Source organism: Embiotoca jacksoni, unplaced genomic scaffold (genome assembly GCF_022577435.1).
Source record: "Embiotoca jacksoni isolate LCO1_2020_lvr unplaced genomic scaffold, fEmbJac1.0.p SCAF_29, whole genome shotgun sequence".
Taxonomy (NCBI): Eukaryota; Metazoa; Chordata; class Actinopteri; family Embiotocidae; genus Embiotoca; species Embiotoca jacksoni.
This window is the reverse complement of record NW_027185380.1, coordinates 428,186-456,174: the sequence shown is the minus strand read 5'-3', so window position 1 is coordinate 456,174 and position 27,989 is coordinate 428,186. Positions and strand designations below refer to the sequence as shown.

Sequence of the window (27,989 nt, the reverse complement as noted above, 5' to 3'; positions counted from 1 at the left end):
CCTACTTCAGAGTTTGCCTTGATTCACTTTGCATGTCTATGTGGTGGTGGTGGTGGTGGGGGTGGTGGGGGGGGGGGGGGTGGAGGACAAACACTGGATGACAGGGGGGGGGGGGGGGGGGGAGCGAGGGAGGTCTCGCGCTCCCTCCCTTCGTGCGCACCGACCGCGACTACGCTCCCCTCTCTCCTACAATTCAAACATGGCGAAACTCTTTGCCATTATACCACCGCCGTCGCCCTCGCCGTCCTCCACCGCGTCCCCATCCTCACCGCCAACGCCGCCGTCACCATCATCATCATCATCATCATCATCACCATCACCACCCTTATCTCCGGTACCGTGATGACCCGGGAGGATGGAGAAGTTGTCGGCGAGCCTGTCGGAGATCACTTGGAGCCCCTTGGCGCTGCCGTTGGACGCGGTGGTCAGCAAGTTCCGTCTGCCCACCCTGGTCCGCCTGGCCCACGGTAAGAGACCGGGCCACCTGCCCCACGTGTTCCCACCGGTAACAACTTTTTGACAACTGTTGTTCTGCCAACTCCGTCCGCTTCGTATCTCTGCGGTTGGGATGGCAATAGTGATGATAAATAACGATAAATGTGATTTTAAGATTAGGGAAACATTAAAATAAATAAATAAATAAATAAAAAGAAGTTAAACCGTCGTGGATAAAAGGGCGTTAGTTGGGATAACGATGCAGGGGTTGTGAGAAACAAGTGCAGCAATTTACCGAAGAATCTAACGAGCAGTTTTACGGTGTCAAGGTTGGCAAGAACATTTACGATTTCCGGTCACAACTTTCAAAATAAACCCGTAAACGTGTCAGGCCACGTAGCGAAAGAAAGACGGTTTTTTTTGGAGAGGAAGTAATAGTTTTAAAGTTTGAAATAGAGTAGAATAAATACATGTAATTGGCTTTCAGCAGCTTAGAGAGTAAACTCCAGTAACCTTTGGCAAAACAACATCAGACAACAATAACAGTTAGCAATAAAACAATGAATACATTAAATGATCCTATAATTTAGGCAAATGTACTTTGATGCGGTTAATCAAATAGTTTAAAGCAGAAATTTAAATGCATTTAAGAGTAAAGGGTTGCGTCTTTTAAATGAAAATAAGATAAAAAAAAAAAAAAACATTACTTAACTTTTTAAACATATGTTGGTCTCACTAATTAGACGTTGTTTCCCAATTTAGATTAGACAACATCAGTACATTTACATCTAATAAGTTGGAACTCCTAGAATTTCTTTTACGCGAGTCCATTAAACTGTGTTGAACTGCATTAAACACTATTATCATGTTTACCAACATGGATATGTTGTATTTTAAATGACTAATGATTAAGGGTATGAGAGAATCTCTTGGCTGTCTCGTATCCTAATGAATTAACTGAATTAAGATGTGAGTCTATGATAGCCCAATTTCACATGTGCTATTGTAACAACACTTTAAAACAAAAATGTGGATGATGGGTTGCTGCAGATAAAGAAAATTTGCTTTTCAGGATTGGATCGTTTGTATTATTGTTCATCCCGTGCATCATTTCAGAACTATGATTTGACTAAATATTAGAAAGGCAACTGCATAGTAAGGGTTATTGACTGGCACGTTTGGTGCTCTTATTTTGAAACCAGACTGACATTGTTTCCGTTTTTATTTTGGTTAAATCTGGCTACCTTGCTGCAGCTGCAGCTTAAACCGGACACCAACCTTACAACTTCACACCAACCCCTCTGACTTGCGTTAGGAAGTCTTAATGTCACGTGTGTGCAGTTTCCAATTTTTTTTTTTAGGTTTATGTTTTGCTGCCATCGTGATTCCCTGCATCACCAGATTTGGTGTCTTTACTTTGGGAACGGGCGATGGGTGTCATGGCCAAAGTTGTTCCAGTCCAGCGAGGCCCGGAAAGCCACAAAGTGTCTGTTGTGCTGCTGAAGTGCTGCTCAATTCTTTTCATATGTAAATGCTGTAATCTGTCGGTGAATGTAGTGAATACTAACGAGCAGCGGCGAGGAGGAAAACCTCCAACTTTCCCTGGTGGACAAAAGCGCGCTCCCAATGCCCGGAAAAATTACGCACCTTACTTCTGGCGGCGCGCGTGTACATTGTGAGAGCACCCGTAGGTGTTTATTAACTGCACTGTAGTTACCCCACAGATGCCTCCTTGCCAGCCCCCCCACACTCCCCCAGATGGTAGTTAGTTATTTACAACAGCACATGATGACAACAAGTAGGCTTTTTTTTTTTCTCTCTCTCCTTTTCATAGTGACATCAACAAACAACAACAGTGTTTATCTGCATGGAGAGACTGTGGTTCAGTAGTGTGTTTGCTTAATTCACTGTGATGGGGACTTTCCTGCTGGACTGCAACAGGAATGCTTCAGTATGAATGCATTCAAACTTAATAATCACAAGAATACGAGTCATAACTTCTAGGACACAGCTCCCAAGCAACAAGTGTTGACAGCAAAGTCATTGACTTAATCATGATGCTGTTTTTAATAGAGCCTGACCGTAAATTAAAAAATGGACATAACCTGCGGGTCTGAAAAGTAAAGCCAATGCAGAAGTGCCTTAAAGTGCAATACCACCGAGGGCCACTAGGGCTGGCTTTTAAAAAAAAAAACCACAAAAAAAACCTCCTCTTCCATAGATTGACATTAAAAAAAAAGTGTCAATTTATAAGTGAATATTTTTTTTCCCTCAAGTTCTGATGGTGCAATGAGCTAAATTCACTCCTTCTATACAGCGTTCTGGTGATTCTTCTGAAAATAATCTAGTCATTATTTAGATATTACGCCTTGAAGATATTTGGAAATGTGTCTGGTGTGACTGACATACCTGGGATGCAGTCGGGATTCTGGTATAGGAATGTGGTGTCGTCTGGTTTCCAGTCAGATCCGCTCCTCGCTCCTCCCCTGCTCGTCCAAATGCAGTGATCTCTGGTTCCGAAAAAACAGGATGGCGACGGCTGAAATGCCAGACTTGAGGCTGCAAAACGACACTCCACAAACCAACGGGTGACATCATGGTGGTTTGCCACTTGAGCTCGACTGATACTGGATTTTTGGGGCCGATGCAGATGCCCTTACAATGAAGTAAATTAAAAAAAAAAAAACCACACATACAGTATCAGTATATCAGCTGATATGTGGTTATCAAACATTTGTGACAAACACCTTATTGTCCAAAATGTCCTAATTTTAAATGACTAAATTAGCCCTTAATGCCAAATTAAATCAAAAACCGACCAATAAATCAGTCGGGCTCCAACATTCAGAGCCGCGTGGTTGACGAACCGAGAGAGATAAGAGGGAGCATTTTTGTGATTTGCGGCCATTTATCACGCAGCAAAACCTTTAACGTCACAGACCAGAATGATCTGAGACTCCCGGATACAAACGCAGGTGACAATCAGCCAACCTCCCGAAAGAAAGAAAACTCCTCTGTTGATTATTATCTCTCCCAACAATGAGGTTTTCTATTCCTACTGACAGTCCTTTCCCTTCTCTGCTGTGTTTATATTCAGCCGTCTATCAACACGATTGTTTGACTGAAAGGCTTGAGTGTTACAACTGTGTGTGTGTGTGTGTGTGTGTGTGTGTGTGTGTGTGTGTGTGTGATTGAATTGTACCACTGTGCTATCAGCAGAAATCGATGCTGCTCTTGTGAAAGCTGGCGAGAAGTAAGTGTGTGTGTGTGTGTGTGTGTGTGTGTGTGTGTGTGTGTGTGTGTGTGTGTGTGTGTTTGGACGTATGTGGGATGTCTAATTGTAGGTTGCCAGTTGCATAGCAGGGTCCACATGAGTAGGCTAAGGGGGGGGGGGGTTGGTACACTGTCACTGATCGTGGTAATTATGAACACTTGAGTCCGTGTCAGTCGTGTTGAGGGCGTTTTTTTTGTTTTTTTTTTAACCGCTGATCTACTTTGTGTAACCATAGAAAATAAAAAAAACAACTGTTGCATCCCTCTGTGTGTTGATGCGTGTGTTGCAGGTGAATGTGTGGAGGGTCTGTCGGAGGAGGATGTGGTGCTCTTACACTCCTGTCGTCAGTGGACCACGGTGACGGCCCACAGCTTAGAGGAGGGACACTATGTAATTGGACCCAAGATCGACATCCCTCTGCAGTACCAGGGTGAGCACACACACGCACGCACGCACGCACACACATTACACACACTGCTCGTATACACTAGCATGGACGGACAAAACCTCTTTGGTAGTCGGGCCAAATTTTGTCGACATCCGTAAAAATAAAAATGTTCCCTAAAATGTCCATTTCCTCCTGGGAAACACAGTCAACATGTTCCTCTTGTTCTATTTTTGGTGGGGAATTTGTGTTTCTTTGAGAGACGGCCAGCCAAAGTAGTAACAGACTTATATATCAATAGTGGGAAGTAATGTAATCTTAGTGTTCAAATTTCTTTCAGAACTCACGTTAACTTTTAATTAGATTTATCGAACTGGTGAATCGTCAGGGTTTTCCCTTCATTCGCTCAATAGGGTCAAATCAAAAGCTGTCTTTTAAGTGGGATTTAACATGAAAAAAAAACCCTTTCACATGATCGTCCCGGTCAGTGAAGTAATTCTTATGCTTTGCATCGTGCAAGCTTGTGGATTCAAAACCTCACTAGGGTTGATTGGAGCCTCTCTTTGTTGAGTTCATATGTTCTTCCAGTGTTACTTTCCTAAAAGGCCTTCGGGTCACGTGTGAAAACTTTATAAGAGGGCTCACACTCCTAATGAGCTTACCCACGAGAATGAGCCCCTTTAGAAGTAAGAACCCGCTGATGAGGCAGCTTGAACCGACTCGTGCTTTTTTGCAGCCAAACATTTATTCTCCAATCTGCAGAGAAATTCGAGCGGATACCCTGACGTGCACTAGCCCCGGCTCTGCCCGCCTAATTCTCACAGCTGCGGTCGTCGCTATGGTGATAGTCTGGAAAACCCTGTTCACGTTTAAGGTTTCGCTCAGCCACTCTGAAGGGTCGGACCGATCAGTGACCGGTGTGACAGTCGGTCGTAAATGCAGCTCCAACAATGGCGGTAGTGGTGGAGCTGGATGACGTGAGTAACAGTTAGCAAATATCGCATACAAGATGATGCAGCAAAGACATGTTGAAAATTTCCATTTGCTAAAATAGCACCGCCATGAATCAAACATACGAGTGTCGGTTTAAAGCGTTTCGCTCGTAAACATTAAACAGCTTCAAAGAAGAGCTGGAATAAGATATGTTAACAAGTTGTTTAAGATGAGCATAAGGATGGTCACATTTAACTATACTGAATAATAGTAATAAGAAAATAATATTCCCAAACTGGAAACCCTAATGTTCAGACAAATACACTCAGCACAGCTACCTCACATTCACACATCCGACCGGCGACCGTGTGACCTAACCCGGCGGCTCTTCGCCCATTGACTCGTCTTCCTGCTGAATGAGTCCAGTCAGTATGACCTCACCGGAGCTCATCCCCACAACCCCATTCTTCCGACTCCCAGTCCCGTCACATCATTCGCCGTGTAACTGGATCTTAATGCCTCCTCTCCATCGCTTCCTCCACTGATGGAGCGCTGATGTCACCTCACAGGGCCGCCACCACCTCCCGGGCTCCTTTTCGGAAGAAAGAAAGAACATTTGATTGGATTGGGGAGGGGGGGGGGTGGATTTATCATTTTAGATGCTCCAGCATTTCACACTGGAAGCACGTGAATCACAGCCAGCATCGCTCCCATGAGTGAAACAACACATAGAAATAGCACCGAGACGTATGAGGTGAACTTCAGTAAAAGTGACTGCATTAGTGTCACCGGGGTTTTCTCAGAGATTCAGAAAGTGTTGCGTTCGCATGAAGGGAGATAAAGAAACACATTCAAATGAAAGGAGCTGCAGGAGCTGAGACATGCAAATATTTGACTCCTGTAAGCGTTAACCTTCACAAACACTGGATTTACTGTGACGCAATTTAGTCTGCAGAACCTCAGAGACATTAAATAGTTGTTATTACATACAAGTTGAGGGGTACTATTGGCATAAACACGTTTAAACACAATGCAAACTTCTCAGCCTTTTTTTTTTTATATATATATATATTCCAGGATTGCTATCTTAAACTCTTAATCTCGCTTTAAAGCCAGGCAGACACCAGAATTGGTCTCCTAATGACTAATCTTAGGATCTCGCCAAATCATGTGCATTTTTAGGGGGGAGGGGGTGGAGGCACTCCAATTAATTACCTTCATGATCAGCCCATCAGATGCATCTCTGTCGGAAGTTCTGTTTGGAGGTTTGAGCCCCTGCAGTCTGATTTCCATGATGTCGTCTGTCAGAAGAATCAGAGAAAGAATCCGTTATAAACCAAAGCGAGCTTGTTTTAGAATTATTGCCATAGTAGTTTGCAGGATGTGAATATGACTATAGACTGTGCTGTGACATGTAAAATCAAACATTGCTGCAGAACAAACAGACTATATTGTCTGCATCTTCCAGCCGTCTGCGGCTCCGTGTTTTTTCTCGTTTTCTTTCTGCTTTCCGTCGTAGAATGGCGCTGAAATTATGCTACTTTTCTTTCTTCTTATTGACATCGAACAAAATACACAACAATAAAGCAAACTAACCGGATGTCCCGGGATTTTATTCAGTGGTTTATCGTTAATGTTGTGGCCAGTCAGTGCATCCATACGATGTGAGCATCGAAGTCTGTCCGAGTAGACGGGCCAATTAAATCAAGTTGAGTGAGCTGAGCTGTCTAGTTTTGATGACACAAAGCATGAGCTCCATGATTTATCCGTTTTTTTGGGTCCATTATTAGTTGTGACATTTGACTCTCTTTGTTTGTCAATCAGTTGGTCGTCTCTTTGAGGAAAAGACCTGCTTATTTGTGTTTAGCCAATTAGTAATGATGAAAAGGCGCTTTACTTTAAGAGTCTAACAGGCCTTGTCAGAGCTGCTTTCACTTTTTTTTTTTTTTATCTGGCAAAATAACGGATTAGTCTGGGCCTCTTCTGTTCCAGGACCCCAGAGCAATACATCACCCTGACGTCCTCTTTAGATGGGGGTGCAGGCATTCAAAAAAAAAAAAAAAAGGCAGATAAAATGTATGCACACTTTTTAGGACCACCTTTGTATCTCTTTAAATATGTCAGGTGAGTTGTTGTTGTGGAATCAAGAGGCCATCGCCGGTGGTGAGCTAATGTCTGTGTGGTGAGCTCATACAGGAAGTCCAAATAAGCTTAGGATGAGAGCAATATAGGTTTTTCCCCCCTGGGGATGGACCACAGGATGCCTCCCTCCCTCCCTCTCGGTCTGTCTGCATCCTCCTCCTCCTCCGCCCGGCGGTGGGAGGCAGGGATGACGTGAAGCGGAGAGGACAGAAAAGCTGAATGATCTCCCGTCGTGAATGGGGTTTTCGGGGGGGAAGCGAGTGGCGCCGCAGCCGCCCGTCTGATGTGATAGTCGCAGCCAGAGCCTGATGTGTCGGCATTTAAAAAGGATTTTCTCACAGTGGCTTGTTACTATCTCTGTTCTGCTGCTCCGTTGGTAACATTTCGGAGTCTCACTTGGGTTGGTGATGAAACCGTTTCTTTGTAAAAAAAAAAAAAAAAAAAAAAAAAAAAAAAAAACCTTCCTCCGCCTGCCACTTTTCTGCTGGGACGGGGCGAGGGGGGAGTTTTGTTGAAAAGTGCTGGTTATTGTTTGGTGGATGGAAGCTCCTCATCCTGGGAGCTGTGTTTGAATTGGAAGGTGGGGGGTTGGAGGAGAAAAAAGGGAGAGAAGGTGCTGGCGTAGACGATGGTGGAGTTTGGTATTCTGCTCTGCTGCCCACAAAAAAAAAGAAAAAAAAAAGTTTCTCATCTGTCTTTCCCTCACAAACACTTTGACTGTGGGAGGGGGGAAAAAAGTAAAAAAAGGATTTTTGGCCTTTCAATTGCGATCAAATAAACTGATAAATTATAAAAGGACAAAAGGAGCTTGTTCTTTATAAAGATCTTATTTTGACGCAGCTGGTTTGCATTCTGTAAAATGCGAAAAGTGGCGCAAACCAACAACTATTTACAGTAAAAACAACAAAACGCCGCAGCGCAGGAGTGAGAGAATCAGAGGAAAAGAGGGGACGAGCGAAGGAGCGAAAGGGTCAAAGCGAGGGAGAGAGATGTGTGTGTGTGTGTGTGTGTGTGTGTGTGTGTGTGTGTGAGAGAGTGTCTCCATGGTGATGTGTCTCTGCTCTGAGTGAGAATGGGGGTCCTTTATTGGTTGCCATGCCAACCCCGTCGGCTGTCGATTGGCGGGGAGCTGGTGCCAGGTCACAGGTCACCGAGGTGTCTTTGTATTCTTCTCGTCCAAACAGTGTCTGCTGCAGATATGCGTGTGTAGGTAGTCAGAAAAAGAAAAAGAACAAAAACAACTCTTCATCTCTCCCTTTTTTCTTTGCTGTACTCCCCTTCACTTTTTCCCTCTTCAACTCTCCAAACTTTTTGTCCTCCTCCACTCCTCTCTCTTTTCTCGCTGCCCCCTAATCACTTCCTGTCTCCCTACACCTTAATGTTTCTTCCATCCTTTGTTTTCGCTTCTTCTTCTTCTCGTCTCCCCCGCCCCTCATCACATTCATCCTCTCCATAGGCAAGTTCAAGTTGTTGGATGAAGACCGAGACGTCAGGGATCCCGTCCAGTATTTCTCCAGTGTGGAGGAAGTTGCCGGAGTCTTCCCTGACCGGGTCTTCGTCATGGAGACGATCACTTTCAGCGTCAAGGTTAGCGCACGGTCACTTCCTTTTCCCACTTCTGCTTTTCTCTCTCTTTTGTACTACAACTAACACGCTCAGTCTGTAGTTAGCCTTGTGATCATGTACGTGTGCGCTGCAGGTGGTTTCGGGGGAGTTCAGTGAGGACAGCGAGCCCTACAGCTTCACTCTGCAGGCTGGAGATGAGCTGTCACTCATGGGGAAGGCGGAGCTTCTCTGTGCCACGCCCTCCAAGGAAAAGACGGGACTGAGCGCGCTCCTGAGACGCCTGGGAAAGACTCCCAGAAGTGAGTAAGGCCAAGATGCCTCTGGCGTCGTATGAAGTCCTGTTTCAGTGGTGACACACGCACATGAAAACCAGGAAAAGGGAATCGGTGACAACACCGGTGATAGTGAAGATTCATTTCTTCTTGAAAAAGGACATAATGCTCGCTATTTTTGAAGGGATATAGATTGCTTTTTTTTTTTTTTTGCTGGTTGGTGGTTCGAAGATTTAAAGCGAGAAAAGAGTATGGCTACTATGAAAAAAGGGGTCGGGCTCTCTTCAACACGACATCCCACGAACATTTGCTCCATCTCCAGTTCACATCTGGTTCCGTCGCACTTGAACTTTGTCCAACTTTGACTGTGCTGCTGTGCAAAGTTTAGCCAATCAACCTGTATGAGAAATATTCTTTTTTTTTTTTTTTTTTTTTGTATCTACCAAACTACAAACTGGAGCATCAGTTGCAGCAGTTTGCTAAAGCTCGTCTCCGCCTGACCATTGCTCACGGCTTCAGTCTTCACTGTGATTACAGTCGGGAATCTCAGTTCACATTAAGGTTAGCTCAGCCGCTTCGATTGGCCGACCGATCAGAGGCCAGTTGAAGTAGTTCCAACAATAGCGATGGTGGTAGACATTTGGCGCAGACAATACGTAATATGGTGCTCAATGCTGATTGGTTAAAGGCTTCTCTAGAGCTCTACGCCGACGTCTACGCCCATTAGTATTCAACGACTAGAAAAAAAAAACCCTCAGCTAAGTAGACAGACCCATGTAAACATTCAGTGAATTTGGGTCTGGTAATATTCGGTATATAATATTGTGCGCTGAAAGCTGCTGTCAACAACAGAAACCCTCCTCCGATGTGAGGAGAGGGCAACGGCGGGTTGGTAAATGACCGCTGCAGACTTCCTTGGTGGAAACTTCAACGTCATCACATTTAGCAAGTGTTCACCGATCGGTCCGCCCTTCAGCAAACCTTCATGCGAACAGGGTTTCCAGACTATAATCACGGCGAAGACTTGGTGGAGCCAAACTATATGAGCGTATGTTCTGGTCCTCTTTCCATGCTTTGCTAATCGACCTCCTGTTTCCGTCTCCTCAGGTAAAACTCCCTGCCTGGTCTGCATGAACCATCGCACCAATCAGAGTGTCAGCCTGCCCTTTGGCTGCCGTGGACGCTTTTGCACACGCTCCCCCCTGGAGCAAGGCATGCTGGGAGGGGAGCACACGGTACGAAGTATCATCGAGAGAGTTCGACTCCCCGTCAACGTGTCCGTGCCGTCGCGGCCGCCCCGAAACCCCTACGACCGCCACGCGGTGCGGGAGGGCCACCGCTACAAGCTGCTCAACATCGTCAGCAAGACGGTGGTGCTGTGCATGGTGCTCCGCCGACAGGAAGTCTCCCCCTCGCACTTCCTGCTGCTGCGCTGCATGCCCCGGTTTAACGTGGCCGAGGCCTCCGTCCACACGGCGGCGCTGGAGAGCCTCCTGCTGCGACATGCGTTCGACCCGGACGCCTACTCTCGCGCCGTTCGAGAAACCCGTCCGGAGTTGGAGTGCATGACGGAGGAGTGCGTGAGCCCTCGCCGCTCTCGCATGTGCGTGTCGGGCCAGGACTCGCTGGCACCGGCGCTGCAGCGCCTCTCGATGTGTGGGTACGTGGGCGGGGTTTCAGACGGCATGTCGCAGCGCTGCAGGGACTCTCTCGGAGAGCGGCTGGGGGAGGGGCCAGGCGAGGAGCGGGAGTACGTGACTCCCGAGTGGACTGAGGCTGAAATGAGGACCAGTGAGGAAATCCCTTACGAGGAACTCTGGACCAATCAGAACCCGGAGGGCTTGGGAAAGGAGCCAAACCTCATATCCTTCCATTCGTCTTCCTCGTTGGACGGTTCTCTGGGTACCGTGGTGGCCAGAGTGTCCACCCCGCCGCCCGTACCTCCCAAATCTGATGCTGTGAGTCTCAAGTCCTCACCTCCTGTCCTTCTCTTTCGTCCCTCCGTTTCTCATCCTTCTCCGTCCACAACAGCATCCGGCCGTTAAAAGTCAGGCTTGAATTATTCATACATTACAGCTTTTAAACACACACACACACACACACACACACACACACACACACACACACACACACACTGAATTCCTGGAAAGGCAGCCTTACGCCACCTCTGTGCTTACAACACTTGAACACATACAACATACACATACATGTGTGCCGCCATGTCCTTGTGTCCCTGGAGGCCGGTGAACAGCTCAGTCGTAAACAGTGAACAGGAAACATGTATACAATAATTCAGTAAACAGAGCACAGGCAGTTTATTCCCACAGCTATACAACCATACTACTGACGGAGTGTTTGGTTTAAGGATTGACCAGGTTAGTATTGATTTTGTCATAAAAGACGGCCACAAAGCAACAGGCTAATCATTTCTTATGAACACTAAAATTATCACAATACTTTGATGGGATTTTGTTCGTCTGTGATTGCTGCGCTGCACTTCCCAGAAACCATTTATCAAATGAAAAGGGTGTTAAATTTGTATTGGTATATAAGGATAACTTACTTATTACTTATTGGTTGTTGATTGTGTTAATTACTTATCGAAAAAACTGACTTGAAGTCAGAAAAAAGTGAAAAGAAAAACGATAAAACTGACAAAACAAAAGCACATCCTCAAACTTGAGATGCAGAAACCAGAATGTGCTGCACATAATGATCAAACTATTCCCAAAATTTGATTAACAACTCATTTCAAATTGCTATTTCTGAGGAGACAATACAATAAACCCCACTCCTTCCTACCTTGCCAGTATCATTGGTTTCCTGATTAAGGGCTCTTATCAGAGTTTTGGTCCGAGTCTAAAAGGAATGTTATCTGCTATATAACAGGATATAAAAATCGTAGAATCTCATACTTTTAACGAAGCTATAACAACAATTATTTTCACTGGCATTTAACATCAGCTGCCAGGATGCTGGTGAAACGGGGAAGAGCTGTTGTTGTTCACTGGGAAGGAAGGAACCGAACGCACAGCATAGGAACAGGAGGTCTCATGCAACAAAGACTTTGAATCACTAAAGGCAGGAGCTGGATATTTCCATAGAAATCCCAGATACAAAATACAAACACGCAATCCAAAACTCATTGAGTCAGCTGGGGCTTGATCCAAAAACAGAAATGAAAAGGCAAAATCCAGAAGCAACGAAGAACCAACAGGGACACAGAACTTACTTGATACGAAAAGGCGCAGGAACAAAGAGGCAACAGAAACGAGCTGACAAAGAGGGAAGAAAAGCACACAAACTAACGCAGCAGGGAGAGGAGCACAACGAGGGACAGGTGGAATTAATCAGGGGGGGGGGGGGGGGGGGGGGGGGGCGGTAACTGCAAAGTAAAACAGGAAATACAAAACTCAGCCTGAGCTAAAGACTACAAAACTACAAAGTAAAACAGGAAATACAACTGAACACAACAGTCTACACAACAGAAAAACAATCCATAACACGAGCCAGTAAAGGCGACTTAACTTTGGCTCTCTCTTATCAAGTAAATACACTTTAACTTAATCTGAACTACATTAATCCATAGTAACGTGATTAATAAATGACTTTTGTGCTTTTGTGGTAACCGACCCACTTTTCTTCTACTGAATGAAAGTGTATCATCTGCTCCTTTACAACACTGTTTTCCACCACATGGTTTATCCACCCGCCACTTCAGAATTTAAAACTGTGAAAGCCCAAACTTTCATGAACTTCACATGATTATATCATCACTGGGATTGATGGAGACAAATCCATTTTATTCAATATATATATATATATATTCCTTTCACGGTGAAAAGTGCAGTATAATAGTTGTTGTTTAACTAAATCTATTTGTATGATTGTTGTGTTTTTACTTTTTTAGAATCTGATTTATTCGTTTTTAGCTGTAAGCTAAAAAATGTGTGTGTGTGTGTGTGTGTGTGTGTGTGTGTGTGTGTGTGTGTGTGTGTGTGTGTGTGTGTGTGTCGTGTCGTGTCAAAGCTCATTCTTCTACTGAACTTTATTTATGCTTTTCGTGTGCAACTTGAAACTTTTTAAGATCGTATACTTTTTTTAGGAAATTAACTCAAAATTAAATTGTTCTTTAATTTGTTTTGTCTTAAAAACAAGATTGTTTTGCTGCTGAGCCGTTTACATTTTGCTGTCGTAAGATCACTCCCCGGCATTACTGTTTATTTTACTGTATACAGTCTGGTGTTTTTTAACGGGTACTTTACCATGCCTTTGTTTTGGTTAATTAACATTTTTTTTCTTTCGAAGTAACGGCGGCAGAACAGAAAGGTTTGTGTGGGCGTTGATATCTGCTCTGCAGCTGGATTATACCCTGTCACCCACAGTGTTCTTCATTCCCTGATATTTAGCCTGCCAAGACACTCTCGGTCTGTGTGTGTGTGTGTGTGTGTGTGTGTGTGTGTGTGTGTGTGTGTGTGTGTGTGTGTGTGTGTGTAGCGACTGTGTGCGAGGGAGTTTGTTTGAGGTGTAAAGGTCACCGAGTTTGACATTTACCCAGCAGGACACACACACACTCCCATAAAGCCTCCCGAGAAGTCAAATTCTAGGAGTTAACTTTTTTTGCTGCTGTGTATGTGGTTGTGATGTACGTGTGTGTGTGTGTGTGTGTGTGTGTGTGTGTGTGTAGGTGAGAGAGGAGTGTCGCTACTTGATCGCCCCTCCGGTTCCCCCTCGCTGCTCTAAAGGAGGCTCCATCTCCAGTCCGGCTCCCAGCCCTCCGGTTCCTCCTCGCTTCCCCAAAACCTCCACGTCCCCGAGACCAAACCTCTCCTTCTACTCCTCTGGACTGCAGGACAGGTACGGTGTTTAGTTTGACTCTAAACATGCAACAATTCAGACTTTATTTCACAATTTTATTTGCAATTACTGAAAGTATCAGCAGCAACTTTTTTTAAATTATGGCCTGAACGCTGGACGTAATTCACAAGCTGTTGCAACCGATATTTCCAATATATACTTCTAGTTATTTAAAGCAGAAAAGACAAACGCAAACTTGCCCTAAAGTTAATCCAGACACCTGGAAACTATGGTTGAGTCAACAGAAGCTCCGTTTTAGCTGCATTCAGCTTCTGTTCTAGAGATTTCTATGAGAACATGAGCTTCATCACTGGATGGAGTTTGCCCAGTTGTCATGGAATCCAACATTTGAATCCTCAGCATGTTAAACATGAAGCATAAAGCAAAATGATTGAAAGCTCCAAAACAGCCACTAAACGGACGTTTTACTGAGATTTTTTTATTTTATTTTTATCAACGAGGCTAAATTTGATTGACATATAAACATTGTATCAATAATTATTTTCCAACATCTAGTTGCTGGAATTTTATTGGTTTATTTAACATTTAATTTAATTAACATTTTAAATTGACTTGTTGATGATCCAAACCCGAATATGTCCTAGAAGCTAACATCCCTTTCTCCGGTTGCGTCCCAGCTGCTCGCCCTCTCCAGACGCCTCCCTCTACTGTTACCCCTGCTCATGGGCAGACTGCCCCGCCCCGAACACGGCCAGTCCTGAGCCGGTCTCCGCCCTCCCTGCAGACAGCACAGTCAATCCTCAGCCTGCACAGGCCACCTGGGCAGAGCCGTGGGTGGATTCCTTCACCTCCTCCGGACCTCGACTCAGACCGCCGCCCCCGCAGAGTCGGTTTGCCCCCTTCGGTGCGTTGAACCCCTTCAACCGACAGTCCCCCTGCCCCTCGCCCGAGCCCACGACCAACCACCCCACCACAGATTCCTTCAGAGGTGCAGAGGGGGGCGGGACATCCACCGAGGGGTTGTCCCCGCCCCCCGACCCCACCTGGCGGCCTCCTGCCGACCTGTCCGCGCTCTCATTGGAGGAAGTGTCGGCCTGCCTGCGGTTCATCGGCCTATCAGAGGCGGCCGTGGCCGTGTTCCAGAGGGAGCGGATCGACGGCAGCCTCCTGGTGCAGCTGACCGAGGACATCCTGTCGCACGACTTCCACCTGAGCCGACTCCACGTGACCAAGATCTCACAATTCATACAGGGCTGGAGGCCCAAGATCTAACAACCACTCCGTCCTCATAACATGCCTGTCGGCCACTGAGCCTTTTTCCTCAATGTGCCTTCTTCCACTGTGACCAACCGTCTGCGGAGCCCCGCTGACTGTGAAGCCGAAGGAAACCACGCCACACTGTGGTCAAACTGTAGAACTGACACTTGACTGACTGATGCTAAAGAGTCCTCAGACTTGACTGCACACTTCCTGTCTGAATCACAGACCGGAGCTAGTTTACTAACAAATGGCTGCGACACAGAGCTGCATGATGAAAGTGCGACATTTCAACATGCGACACGGACAGACGGCAGAACAAGGGTTTAAACGCCGTGCAGCCTTCACGCCGTGGTTCGACATAAAAACCCGATATGAGGGGAAAACTTTCCTTCATTTTACTTGAACATTTCTTGAATAGAATCTCTGCAGTTTTTAGATCTTGTATTGTTTACACCGAGGTAGGTGTTCACCGTTCAAAGGTACGTTACGGAATTCACAGCCTCTGTTGTTGACCAGTGGGACACAAAACAACAGTCGTAACACTGAACATGTCCCCGACACACACGAAGAACAGAGCGGGAGGTTCTGAGGTGATAAGAAAGAGCGAGAGGTTAAAGAAAAAAGAAAAATGCAGAAAGAATGAAATCAGAAATCTTAGCTCTCTGTGAAATAATCACTGAGGTTTTCGGTACTGACCAAGGATTCATTGACCCACCTCTGAATATACTGTATCCTGGCCATGTTGTGCTTCGGAGCACTGACGTTTTTATTAACATTCCCTGTAAGAGTGAGTAACACAGGACGTCCTCGTGTCTGTCGTCGGTTACACACGCGTGTTTTCGACTGCCTCAGAAATAGAGTTCTCAAAATGGACCTTGGATTCTCTTGTTGGGATATGATTGATTTAGCCGAGCGTAATAATAAATGTAATCACACTTCGTAATACGTTCACAAAGCCGCTTGTTTTTCTTTTATTCATCACACACCACAACTCGAGGAGTTTCTTTCAACCCCCATAAGAGAAAATAAAAACTGTTGAAGGGTTCAATTGTAAAGTAAATTAAGGGAGAGTTTTTTTTTTTTTTTTTTTTTAATTAAGCATCTTTTCACTTATTTTAAAACTTTACAGACTAAATGATTAATTAACTAATGGTAAACATCCTTCCCAAAATGAGAATACACGTAAATTCACCCCGAATGTATAGCAACAAAATGAACAGATGTTTTCCATCTGCGGACAGAAGGACAAATATTTTCTAATTAAATGATGCACACTCTATGAATTCTACGTCTATGTCCCATTTAATTAGAGGTGAATCTCCATATTAGATAGTGATGACGCCTCACTAAGGGAAATTTCAGGAAGTCCAAGTGGTCCAAATAACTGTGAAAATTAATTTTATGTTGTTGTAAACTTGTTGATTAATACTTGTGATTCACTTGTTTCCATACGAGCTGCTGCTCCCTCATAATGTCGGACATAATCTGATTGAAACTATAATATTCCCATGATTTGATTGGCTGCAGCTGCTTATTGATGCCAAGTTTCTGAAAACTCCCCGTTGTCCACTACAGCCACGCAATTTTGATGCTGTCATGTAACTTTAAAAGCAAGTGTAAGATAAGGAATGAGAAATAAATGAGATGACAAAATAGAAACTAAATGACCTCTGAACATTAAATTCATCCTTCATTCATTGATTTGATTGTGGGGAGCTGGAGTCAACGACAAGAAGATAAGAGGTCATGAAGCTGGAAATATGATCACAGTTTATGCAGTTAAAGACAATTTCACGAATAATTTAAGTTAAAACATCTTCTGCAGCTACAAATACCTGCAAGCCCAGCTCACACCTACCTCAACAATAAACTGGCCTTTATATATATATATATATATATATATATATATAAAAAAAAGGATTTAAAGAGTCTTTAAAGAGACCCAGTTAGAAGATGAATCTGAAGTTTATGACAAGTTGGCAGCCTTATTATTTTTGTAATGAAAACTGAGAAAAAAAGGAACAAAACTATATTACCATTATATCAAGTCACATCCAGTTTTCCAAAGTCTTCTGAATTGAGGTAGTTACCAAGTTATGCTGCGGATTTCTTATAATATAATAAACTGACTTTCCACACGTTAAATATCTCTCGACATTCCCTGCTCACACATGCTGCCAGTTAGTTAACTGGGTTTAGCTACCCGACACCTGATCATTTCCTGACCCACGACCCCTTTAGAATTTGGAATAAATGAGAAAATATTGTTGAAATTTATATGTAAAAAAAAAAATACATGAAAAACAGTTTTATAGATCAAAGAAAGCTTGAATTGCACCTACATCGTGCATCCATTACAGTCTGTGACTACACTACAGTCACCCCCTGTTTGCATAGATGAGAGCCTGTGACTGGACTACTTAACACTACATCCATTCATTTGAACTGATTTGAAGATTGTTCCAAAAAAAAGACAGCCAGATAAACTCTGCTCCTCTTCGCTACTGAGTTCATACTCCTGCAAGCCTCATTAAAAAGTCTGCTGCTCCGACACTTCAAACACCTCAAACAGGAGCTCGTATTAACCTTCTTCCCATTCGTGAGCTCTTTACCTCAATGATTTTGTCGGGAGCCGGGTGGAAGCCTTTCGTTTGTTTCTGGACCTTCTCACTGAGACAGTCTTGTAGATCTGCTTCCTCACTGGACCCAAGTCCATCGCCGTGTCCTGCATCTCTGCACAGACAGACACACTTTACAGATGTGGACAATTCATGTATTTAAAATGCATTCCGATTCTGATCTCTACATGCGTGTGGCTGATATTATTTGCCGAATAGAGGTTATCGCAGACATCTTTTATCGGCGGATACGTTGGCCGATGAGTAATAAAAACCCTTTGTGATACTACTTGTCCAAGATCACCAATGTTAGGATCAACAGGTGAACCAAAGACAGCCAGGCTGAGCTGGAATTGCTTCGTGGTACAAGTCCCCTGGAGACATGAGGGCCACAAACGTGAAACAGTCTTCACTCACTCCGCACGAGGCTTTTCTCTTTAGGAAGGCAAATCTTTTTGTTGGCGATTTCCTTGGCAACGCCCACTGCAACCTCCTCGAGGTACTCAATAGTCCGCTCCTCTGCAGGTTCCAGACCAGGATCTGTAAGAAATGAACACGGGCAGCAGAGACAAAAAACAATAAAAACCTGCCGTCAGTTACAATAATATTCCCAGCCCACCCTGTCCCAGATGATTACAGCAGAAAAACAATACTATCTTTCTTGCGGAGTACGGCATTGAATAAATACCACACGTAGAACATACCCAGAGGGTCCACAAGCTGCTGCACTAGACCCGTCTCCTTGGCTTCATCAGCTCTGATGTTCTTTGCCCGTCAGCATCATGTCAAACGCTTCTGGGAGACCCACCTACGCACTCGCAACAGGAGGAATGCAGATATCGTGGGCTGATATCGGCCCAAGTGAGTCTCCTGACCTTAATGTACTCCAGTAGCCACTAGCACAAGGCCGTGGCGGCGCTTTCAAGCCTGTAAATGAGCGACTGATTAATATGAGTGTGTGTGTGTATACCATTTTAGGCAGTCTCTGAGTGCCGCCTGCTCCGGGCAGCGGTCCCAGCATGACCTCCGGAGTCCCCAGGATGTTTTTTTTTTTGCTTTTTGAGTCAATTCGGTACTGGCAGGCTATCGAGAGCTACAAAAAAAGTTCATAAAATCAGGATTTATTGCTAAAATTTTACGCCACATAAGCTGCATTTTCCCCCACATTTTCCTGTCACACGCCGTCGCGTACCTCGAGGCCTCCATCTAGGCAGCGTTGTTGCTACGGCAGCAACAATAGAGACGGGAGATATCTCAATCCTCTCCAACATCTCCTGACCTTCCTGAGAGAGACGGGTGACCTCGTCGCTGCTGCTGCTGCAGGACCGGAGAGAAAAGAAATAAGCACTCAGAAGGTCAATTCGGACGACATATTTAATTTGACTCTAAATTGGGTTTTACGACCTGCTTGCAAGTTTCGCACTTATTCTCTCTGATCCCAGCCGCTCACAAGCGCGAGAGTGACCGCGCACGGCGGCGGTGGAAATCCTTCTTCAAGCCCTAATAAGCCGAGTTGACGTCGTCCCCGGCGATGAAGCAGCCAGGGCTTTTTGGAGATGAACACGGCATCCACCCCCCGCCCCGCCCCCCGATCACCTCAGTCAGCTCTGACTGCACGTGGGACGACAGCGTGTTCACCTGCATACGCACAAACACACACGCAGCCCTGATTAGTCGTGTCACATCTGCCAGTGTGAGACCGAGACAGGGACAGGTCGTCAAGGCTTGTCACAAACATAATCTCTCCCTCTCTCTGACACGTATGTACCGTCTCGTACTAAATTCCACAAACACAAGACACACACACACACACACACACACACACACACACACACACACACACACACACACACACACACACACACACACCTTGGGTGTCGGATCATTGAGTCGTACAACCGCCACGTCATCCTTGAGCTCGTAGTTGACATGTGTTCGGGCTTGATAGGGAGAACAGTATAACAGATGAGAGACAGTCAAACAGAGGGCCACCACTATTGCATTATGCTAATTTCTGCTGGTTTAACACTTTCCCTGGAGATTGTAAACACTGGAGTAAAACTGCAATACACTTTCTGGAAGTTGTTGGAAGACGGCCCCAAAGGAAAGCCTGTCACCTGCTGAATTGTGACCAGATGAAAAATTAATATATATATATATATTTTTTATAGAGAAGCTCAAATTGCTAGTGGTTGCCAGTAACTACTAGCAGCTATTTTTACGGTCCGGATAAGCACAGTGCAACACCAGCAAAGCGTGAAATGGACACGCTTCGGGCTGTCTAGGCGTGAAAGTTACACGTTTTCCTGTAGTTTTAAGGTCTATACAGATGCACCTGTTCTTTTTCCACTCTGGTGTTGTTTAAAGGGAAATCAAATCAAACTAGCTTCGAAGAAAATGTTATTATTATTATTATTATTATTATTATTATTATTATTATTATTATATCACATTCAATAAACAGATGCATCGATTCCTCCTTATGCTTGTGTTTATAAAAGCCGGAGACAGTTAACTGTAACTACTGTTGGCTTGAAGCTTTCTGTTACTGGTGTAGAAACATGAATCCCAATTTGTGTTAATAATGATAGAAGTTTAAAATTAAAAAGAAGTGGGCGTGGTTTGAGGTGCAAATATATAATATTCCGTGGCAAAATCGCCTCATCCTAAAATGTTTTTATTTCAACTTATAACATTTTGTTTGTGCAAAAAAAAAATTTCATTACGATACTGATACCACAATCTGCAAATTCAACGAGGCGTTAAATACAATCAGCAACGAAACTATAAATTGATTCCTAAAATGTGTTTTTTTTTTGTTTGTTTTTTTGTTCGGGCACATTGTCGGTCAGCTTCAGTCACCGGGTGGGTCCTTGACAGCGAGTTTTTTTTGTACTCCTGCGGAGTCCGGCCGACCGATCCGACAGGGAAGCAGTGCGGCCAGAGACTAAACACAAGCCCAGGTAAGCTGTCACCGTACATGACTGAACCGGAAAGAAAACAAATAAACAACACACTATAACTCCACACGCGCGTTTATTCATTCAAAGCGCGGCGACACGTGCTGCTGCTGATTGAACAGGAGCTAGCGACCAGCTAGCTGGGTCGACTAGTTTGTACGCAGCTTTCAGCTTTTTACGTCGTGAGATTGTTTTTCTTCGGTTTAAAAAAAACAAAAACGTCACTTCAAAGGGAATCAAAACTTTCGCAGTTTGGTCTCTTGAGTCATTCTCCAGGAGAGGAATGTAGGTGAAGGGTCACAGCCGGGAGGGAGGGAGGGGAGGGAGGGAGGAGGTGTGAGGGTGACCGTCACGGATATGTCGTATTATTTATTACACTACGACATTATTAACTCGTTAAAACCGATATTTTTCGACGTGTTTTTCGTCGTCTGCAACACGGTTCATTAGTTATAAACACTCCGTCGTGTTGGTGTTGTTGTTGTTGTTGTGACGTTCAAGGTACAGCTGTGACCTTTCACCTCCACGAGTTCAGTACAGGCTGAAAATAATATAAATACATGTCGTCCTCAAATATAATGCCGTTTGAGCAATACAGTACAATAATAATAATAATAATAATAATAAAATACATTTATCGGCAACTTTTTTTTTTTTTTTTTTTTTTTTTAAATAAAAACAAAAGCAAAAAGTTCCTTTTTTTTTCTCAGCTGCTTAAATGTCAATATTTTCCAGTTCCTTCACTTCTGCACGATAATAACCTGAATATTTGTTTGGCTGTGGACTTCTGGTCAGGGGGGAGGACATTTTAGGCTGCACCTCGAGCTTCAGGAAACACCGGTTGAAGTTTGTCACGTTTTTCTGACCTTTTTTTTTTTTTAAACACCAATCAACGAATCGGTTATTAAGAAAGCCTGGGGCCAACATGTTCAAATAACATGACTTTGAAAGAGAGAAATGTTTTTACAGGACCACGAACTTCTCATCCTCACGCGGTAACGGTTTCTTTCCACCCAGGACATAATGGCCTCCATGTTGCTGAAGTCGATGCGGAGCTCCTCCGTCAGCCCTTCCTGGGCAGTGCGACTGGGTGAGTGGCCGTCACTTCTGGGTTTTTTTTTTCAAATTTGTCTCAGCATTGTGGAAAAAAAAAAATATTCTCCCAGGCCAGATACAAACAAAACAACTTCTCTTTCTTCAAAGTGTAACTATAAACATTTGTTCTGGAGATTGGGGCTACGATAACGCCGTCGTCCGACTTGAGACATTCATGCCGACGACTAAACTTTGGTTTAACGTTTCTAAATTGATAATAATAGACCGTATTTTTTTTCTCTGTTTCAGGCGCACGCTCTCTCGGTACGACGTCCCAGCTTCAGGCTCAGGGTGAGTTGTCAAAGGGATATAATTTACATTCGAATACAAATCCAGATTACAGCCTTTGCGTAGGATGTTCAGAATCTAAGCTGAACATCACAAGCCTCCGATTATGGATCCATTTCTTTTACCCGGACAGGAGCCAGGACGAGGAGTTGAGATTCGACATGATTACCCCGATCAAACTGTTTTTGTTTCCAGTTCAGACAAAGAGTAAGAAGACTCTGGCTCGACCTGGCGTGAAGAACATCGTGCTGGTGGAAGGAGTCCGAACCCCCTTCCTGCTGTCTGGAACCACGTAAGTCTCTGCTCTCGTCTCGATTCACGAACCGATGAATACTTTGCATTTAAATGCCGACTTGCGAAGGACAACCTGTCGCACACAATCTCTGCGGCTTGACGATGAAACGTCTGTGGTTGGCGTTGACAGGTACGCGGACCTCATGCCCCACGACCTGGCCAGAGCAGCGCTGCAGTAAGTGTGTTGTCACGTCGTGTTTTTGTGTTGTAACATTTGCAAGGCTACCGTTAGACATTTGATCGACGCCCCGAACAAAGGAGACGTTTGCCGACATTGTGTGAAGTTGTTCAACTACCGATTGAAACCAGAGCTTTTTTTTTAAATTTAAATTTTTTTTTTTTTTAATTCTGGCCACAAAGCTGCAGTGGCATTAAAGTGTAATTTAACACTAAATTTAATTCGGACGCTTTATTACTCTTACCGGTCGGTTATGGTCTCGTTCTACGGTGTTCGTTATTTGTTATTTTTCCGGCGCAAATCCAGTAGTTGTGCCTCTCGATTGCCCAAACTATTTGAAAAAAAAAAAAATCCTTTGACCCGTGTGATGTCACCGACCTGCTTAAAATGCTCATCTCCGTTACCGGCTCGTGCAGATGCTGAAGTTACACGCGTAACTACGGTTCGGTGCAATATTGGCGACCTTCAGATGTCACTTTGTTACTGGAAATTAGCCTTTTTTTTTTCTCTCTCTCTCCAAATTCCATTCGGTCTCGTGTGTTTTCACAAATGTTTTCCGATTCCCGTGTCTGCCCAGGGGTCTGCTGAGCAGGACGGGTTTATCCAAAGATGCTGTAGAATACATCATCTATGGAACAGTCATTCAGGAGGTCAAAACCAGCAATGTGGCGAGAGAGGTACACGCACACGCACACGCACACACACACACACACACACACACACACACACACACACGCGTTCTACCATCTGGAGCTTCCTCTCTGTAAGCCTCGACCCCCGACTCATCATGCAACGATGAAACCTAATCTTTACGATAGGAAGCATTTGATCTAATAATTCACATAACTTGGTGATGAAATGACAATTGTGTTGTGTGTGTGTGTGTGTGTGTGTGTGTGTGTGTGTGTGTGTGTGTGTGTGTGTGTGTGTGTGTGTGTGAAGTACCGCTTCTTAATTTCTTTTAAACTTGTATTTGTAGGCGGCGCTGGGTGCAGGCTTCTCCGACAAGATCCCAGCTCACACCGTCACCATGGCCTGCATCTCCTCCAACCAGGCGATGACCACGGGTACGTCGGGGAAAGAAAGCTCTCCACGTAGTCAGTGAGCGATAAGGAGAAATATTAAAGCCAACGGGAACAATAGCCGAGCTTAAGACGCCATCGTGTGAATACGCAACGATACGCCGCCGGCCGGGCGGGTCGGAGACGTGGGACTCGTTGTCACGAGACGGCTCCGCAGTCTCGTGACAACGACGGGGAATCGCAGCAGGAGGTTCGAGATCAGACGCGTCCGCTCGTCATTACAGTAAAGCATGTAGACGACATTAAGAAGAGTAAAGAAAAGAAAGGGCGGGAAAAAAAACAAAACACCGGGATGTTATTTACATTTAACTCGCTCTTCGTCCGACCCCCCCCCCCCCCCCCCGGGTCCTTCTCTCTCCAGGCGTCGGTCTGATTGCCGCGGGCCAGTGCGACTCCATCGTGGCGGGCGGCGTGGAGTTCATGTCCGACGTTCCGATCCGCCACAGCCGGAAGATGAGGAAGATCATGCTGTCCCTGAACAAGGCCAAGTCCCTCGGACAGAGGCTCAGCCTGATCGGCGGCATCCGGATGGCCCACCTGGCCCCGGAGGTACGCGTCCGCCTCGCCGCTCGCTTCCGTCGCCGGCGACCGCAAAAGATGCGGAGCCGCCTCCTGAAACCCGTGTTTCCCTGTTTGCGCGTAGCTTCCCGCCGTGGCCGAGTTCTCCACCGCGGAGACGATGGGCCACAGCGCCGACCGCCTGGCGGCCGCGTTCGGGGTCTCCCGGGTGGAGCAGGACGAGTTCGCCCTGCGGTCGCACTCTCTGGCCAAAAAGGCGCAGGACGACGGGCTGCTGCGGGACGTCATCGCCTTCAAAGTGCCTGGTAAGCTTTTAAACGTGTGACATCACAAGTTAGAAATAAATAAACAAGTGTTTTTGGGTTTCTTTTCATTAATTATACAAATGGTTCTGTACTTTTAATTCCATTTGTAAGTTTGATTTGATTTTGTTTATGTTTATGGATATTGTCGATCCGTACGTGTCGACAACGAACAATTGATGATCAACAGAAAATGATTTGGCATCTAATTAGATAATCAATTATTCGCTTAAGTGTTGTTGTTTTTTTTAATGGTGAAGATTTTAAATATTTTTGGGATTTCAAATGTTGAAAGAGAAACATTTTAATCATGTTGGGCCTCAAGAAATTTTGACTTCTATTAAGATTAATTGTGTAAATCGTTGGTAGATTAATTAACAATAAAGAATAATCATTAGTTTTAATAAAACTTGGTTTTATTTTTCTGATTAATGTTTCCTACATATTGATTATGTGTACACCAGGAAGCCAACAGGGATCCCGTCAGAAGATCTGTGACTTGTATTTCATCTTTAATGTAAATGTTCACTTTTGGATGATAATGAAGGGGCAATTTTTTTTTTTTGTCTCTCGCCAGGTCGGGACATTGTATCAAAGGACAACGGCATCCGTCCGTCCTCCATGGAGCAACTGGCCAAACTAAAGGCCGCCTTCATTAAGCCTCATGGCACAGTCACCGCTGCCAACTCCTCTTTCCTGGTAAACACGCACGCACACACACACACACACACACACACGCATGCACACACACACACACACACACACGTTCTTACTTCGTCCTTCCTGCACCTAAAACTCCTCCGGCGTGGACAGCGTCTGTAAAACACCATTAGAAACTTGTTTGAGGATATTCGATTCACAAGCACTCCCATTTATTTATTTTTTTTCTCTCATCTTATGAACTGTCTCGCACACGAACTGTCCCTCAACCTCAAGTAAACGGTTTCTCTGCGTGTCCTCAGACCGACGGTGCCTCCGCCGTGCTCATCATGTCCGAAGAGAAGGCTTTGGCGATGGGTTTCAAGCCCAAAGCCTACCTCAGGTATCCGGACCTTCTTCTGTTCGGTAGAGCTTCTTCTTCAAATTACCCGATAATGCCGATTCAAAAGTGCTCATCGGCGTAATATTTTTCACCCCGGCAGAGACTTCGTCTACGTGTCCCAGGACCCCAAAGATCAGCTGCTTCTGGGGTGAGTGCCTCGTTCTCACTCTGCTTTAATTCGCGTCCTGCTTGAAGTTCCCGTATCGCCGAGCGATCTTTGCTTCTTTGAAGAAACAGCGGTTTGCCTTCTGGAAGACGTTCTTCTATTTTCTGCTCCGTTTGACTCTTCCAGGCCAGCGTACAGCACGCCCAAAGTCCTGGAGCGGGCCGGCCTGTCCGTCAGCGACATCGACGTCTTCGAGTTTCACGAGGCATTTGCAGTAAGTTGTCGCAAAACTTTGACCATCTCCAACATGAGTAAACTCAATTTCTGTCTGCCGTCGTACGATTGCGGCGTGTTTCGTTTCCGTGTTATTCGCCCCGGTCTACTTCATATTCAGCCCGAGATCGATTGTGACTGTGTGTGTGTGTGTGTGTGTGTGTGTGTGTGTGTGTGTGTGTGTGTGTTTGTCGTCGTCTTTCCAGGGTCAGATAATGGCGAATATGAAGGCTCTGGACTCGGACTGGTTCGCCCAGACGTACATGGGCAGGAAATCGAAGGTAAAAAAAATAGCCGTCGGTTCGCTTTCTCTCGGAATAGATCCGCGCAGCTCACCTGGATGTTTGCCTCATACGCTACAGATGAGCGATGTGTGTAGACTGTGTTTTTGGCTTGAGATGGTCAGACGAAAAATAGAAGTCATTTTAAAAAAAATATTGTTATTTTGGTATGTTTTTTTTTTTGTTTGTTTGACAATAAACTTTTTTTTAATATATATATAAATTTTATACCTCAGTATGTACAAATAAAACTGCTAATTGTTTAAGTGACAGAAGTATTGATTTAACATCGATGCACGTTAGTTGCGCATTATTACTTTTAGGGAATCATGTCGACGCACCGTAGCGCCTCCTCGCTTTAACTGCGTTCGAGTCACGTGGCAAAGTGGCGGTGTAAATTTCACCAGTTGAAAGTGGACGTGTTTAAGTTTGGCTCGTTGTGCGTTTGCAGGTCGGGGCTCCCTCCATGGACAAGTTCAACCTGTGGGGAGGCTCCCTGTCTTTGGGTCACCCGTTCGGTGCCACTGGCTGCCGGCTGGTAACCACCGTGGCACACCGGTTGCAGAAGGAGGGAGGACAGTACGGACTGGTGGCGGCCTGTGCTGCTGGAGGACTGGTAACGGCCGACTCCTTTCTTCTTATCTATTTTAAATTCAAATTTTACAACGGGTGTTTCCCCCTCCGCAGACAGCTTTGGGGGGGGGGGGTGGAGGGTAGTAACGAGTGTAGTTGTTATCAACTCGAGTGAACATTCGTCCGTGTCCACCTGGTGCTCCGCAGCGCTGCGCGTCTCTGAGGCTCCGCCCCCGGACATGCTTTCAGGGACAGAAAAATGCATCCGCAACTCTCGTACTGAGCTGAAATGAAACGGGTGCACAGGAACTAGTTAAAAAAGAAAATAGTAGTTACTGGACGTAACCGCAGTTCTACGAGTACGTTCTATTTTGTTTCTTATGGAGGGAAGATGACGTTCGGGGAGGGGGGGGGGGGGGGACGCTGGAAGAAGTTCCTGTAGTTCAAATCCAAAAATGTAGGGAAATGTAAACTTCCATCTAATATGTTTATATTTTTATGCACCTCATAACATGAACAGTGTTTTGTTGTTTTGCGTGACGAGGAAAATTCTGTATTTTTTTTCTTCCATTTCTCATGTTTCTGTTTTTTGTTTTTTTTCTTGTGTTTTCCAGGGTCACGCTATGGTGATCGAGGCCTACCCACAGTAACACACTTAAAACACTGCAGCCAGATCTTCATCTTCACCTTCATCAGGACGGCTAAACACACACAAACACACACACACACACACACATACACATCCAGACAACAGAGTGTACATACTAACACCACTTTGCCTTGATCATAGAAGAGTCAGATGCAGTATGTGAATGTGTCTGAGGGGTCTTGTGTAAATTCAACTTTGCTCAGAGGCTTTTAAATTATAGCAGAATGTTGCAGAGGAATGTTTGCTTCATTTTGTGGAGTCTGAGGTGCGTCTCGTCGGCGAGACTGTTGTAACATAGCAAAGTTAAAGCGCTCAAAGGCGCCACGGTGATCCGAATGTTTATATACGCTGTAATATTTTTTTTTTTCTTTATTACAAATTATTGGAATTAAATGGTGTGACGAAAACCACGCTGACACTCATCTCCTGTCTGTTGTTGTTTTCTCTTTTTTTTTGGGGGGGGGGGGGCGGGGCTTTTCTACCGCAGACATTTTGACTGTCCTCATCATTTGTTTTGTTGAGTGGGTGCTACCAGGGGGGGAAGACCGGGAACCAATCAGAAGCGTGCACGCAATGCATTCTGGTACATGTAGGCACTGTCGGCACCTGCGAGAGGAAAAACTCGGCTTTCCTGATCGATGTAG

The 27,989-nt window shown here is 45.0% G+C and overlaps 3 protein-coding genes across 5 annotated transcripts; 2 read left to right on the top strand and 1 right to left on the bottom strand.

The window, feature by feature from the left end:
* The first annotated feature begins 137 nt into the window (after positions 1-137).
* Positions 138-16,938, top strand: gareml (GRB2 associated, regulator of MAPK1-like). Its single transcript, XM_069161631.1, has 7 exons — positions 138-467; positions 3,999-4,139; positions 8,626-8,756; positions 8,869-9,034; positions 10,115-10,965; positions 13,695-13,864; positions 14,503-16,938. Exons 1-7 carry the CDS (start codon positions 356-358, stop codon positions 15,095-15,097), a joined length of 2,166 nt encoding a protein of 721 aa, XP_069017732.1. The 5' UTR covers positions 138-355; the 3' UTR covers positions 15,098-16,938.
* On the bottom strand, positions 15,579-21,685 carry hadhaa (hydroxyacyl-CoA dehydrogenase trifunctional multienzyme complex subunit alpha a). The gene is given in 13 exon segments (XM_069161520.1): positions 15,579-15,670; positions 16,119-16,180; positions 17,714-17,757; positions 17,760-17,818; positions 18,121-18,243; positions 18,408-18,471; positions 18,473-18,511; positions 18,674-18,796; positions 18,896-18,925; positions 18,927-19,033; positions 19,212-19,341; positions 19,573-19,643; positions 21,643-21,685. Coding segments are annotated over 13 exon segments (987 nt in total).
* Positions 20,572-27,767, top strand: hadhb (hydroxyacyl-CoA dehydrogenase trifunctional multienzyme complex subunit beta). 3 transcript variants are annotated; one of them, XM_069161632.1, is made up of 16 exons: positions 20,572-20,666; positions 21,681-21,753; positions 22,008-22,049; positions 22,242-22,338; positions 22,471-22,515; positions 23,096-23,195; positions 23,498-23,585; positions 23,962-24,149; positions 24,244-24,424; positions 24,999-25,120; positions 25,384-25,463; positions 25,564-25,611; positions 25,756-25,843; positions 26,049-26,123; positions 26,575-26,739; positions 27,311-27,767. In XM_069161632.1, exons 2-16 carry the CDS (start codon positions 21,687-21,689, stop codon positions 27,344-27,346), a joined length of 1,422 nt encoding a protein of 473 aa, XP_069017733.1. In that variant the 5' UTR covers positions 20,572-20,666; positions 21,681-21,686; the 3' UTR covers positions 27,347-27,767. The 3 variants fall into 3 exon arrangements, with proteins under 3 accessions (XP_069017733.1, XP_069017734.1, XP_069017735.1); XM_069161633.1 differs by having other exon boundaries at positions 20,602-20,666; positions 21,633-21,753; XM_069161634.1 differs by lacking the exon at positions 20,572-20,666 and having other exon boundaries at positions 21,725-21,753; positions 22,180-22,338.
* Positions 27,768-27,989: the final 222 nt, after the last annotated feature.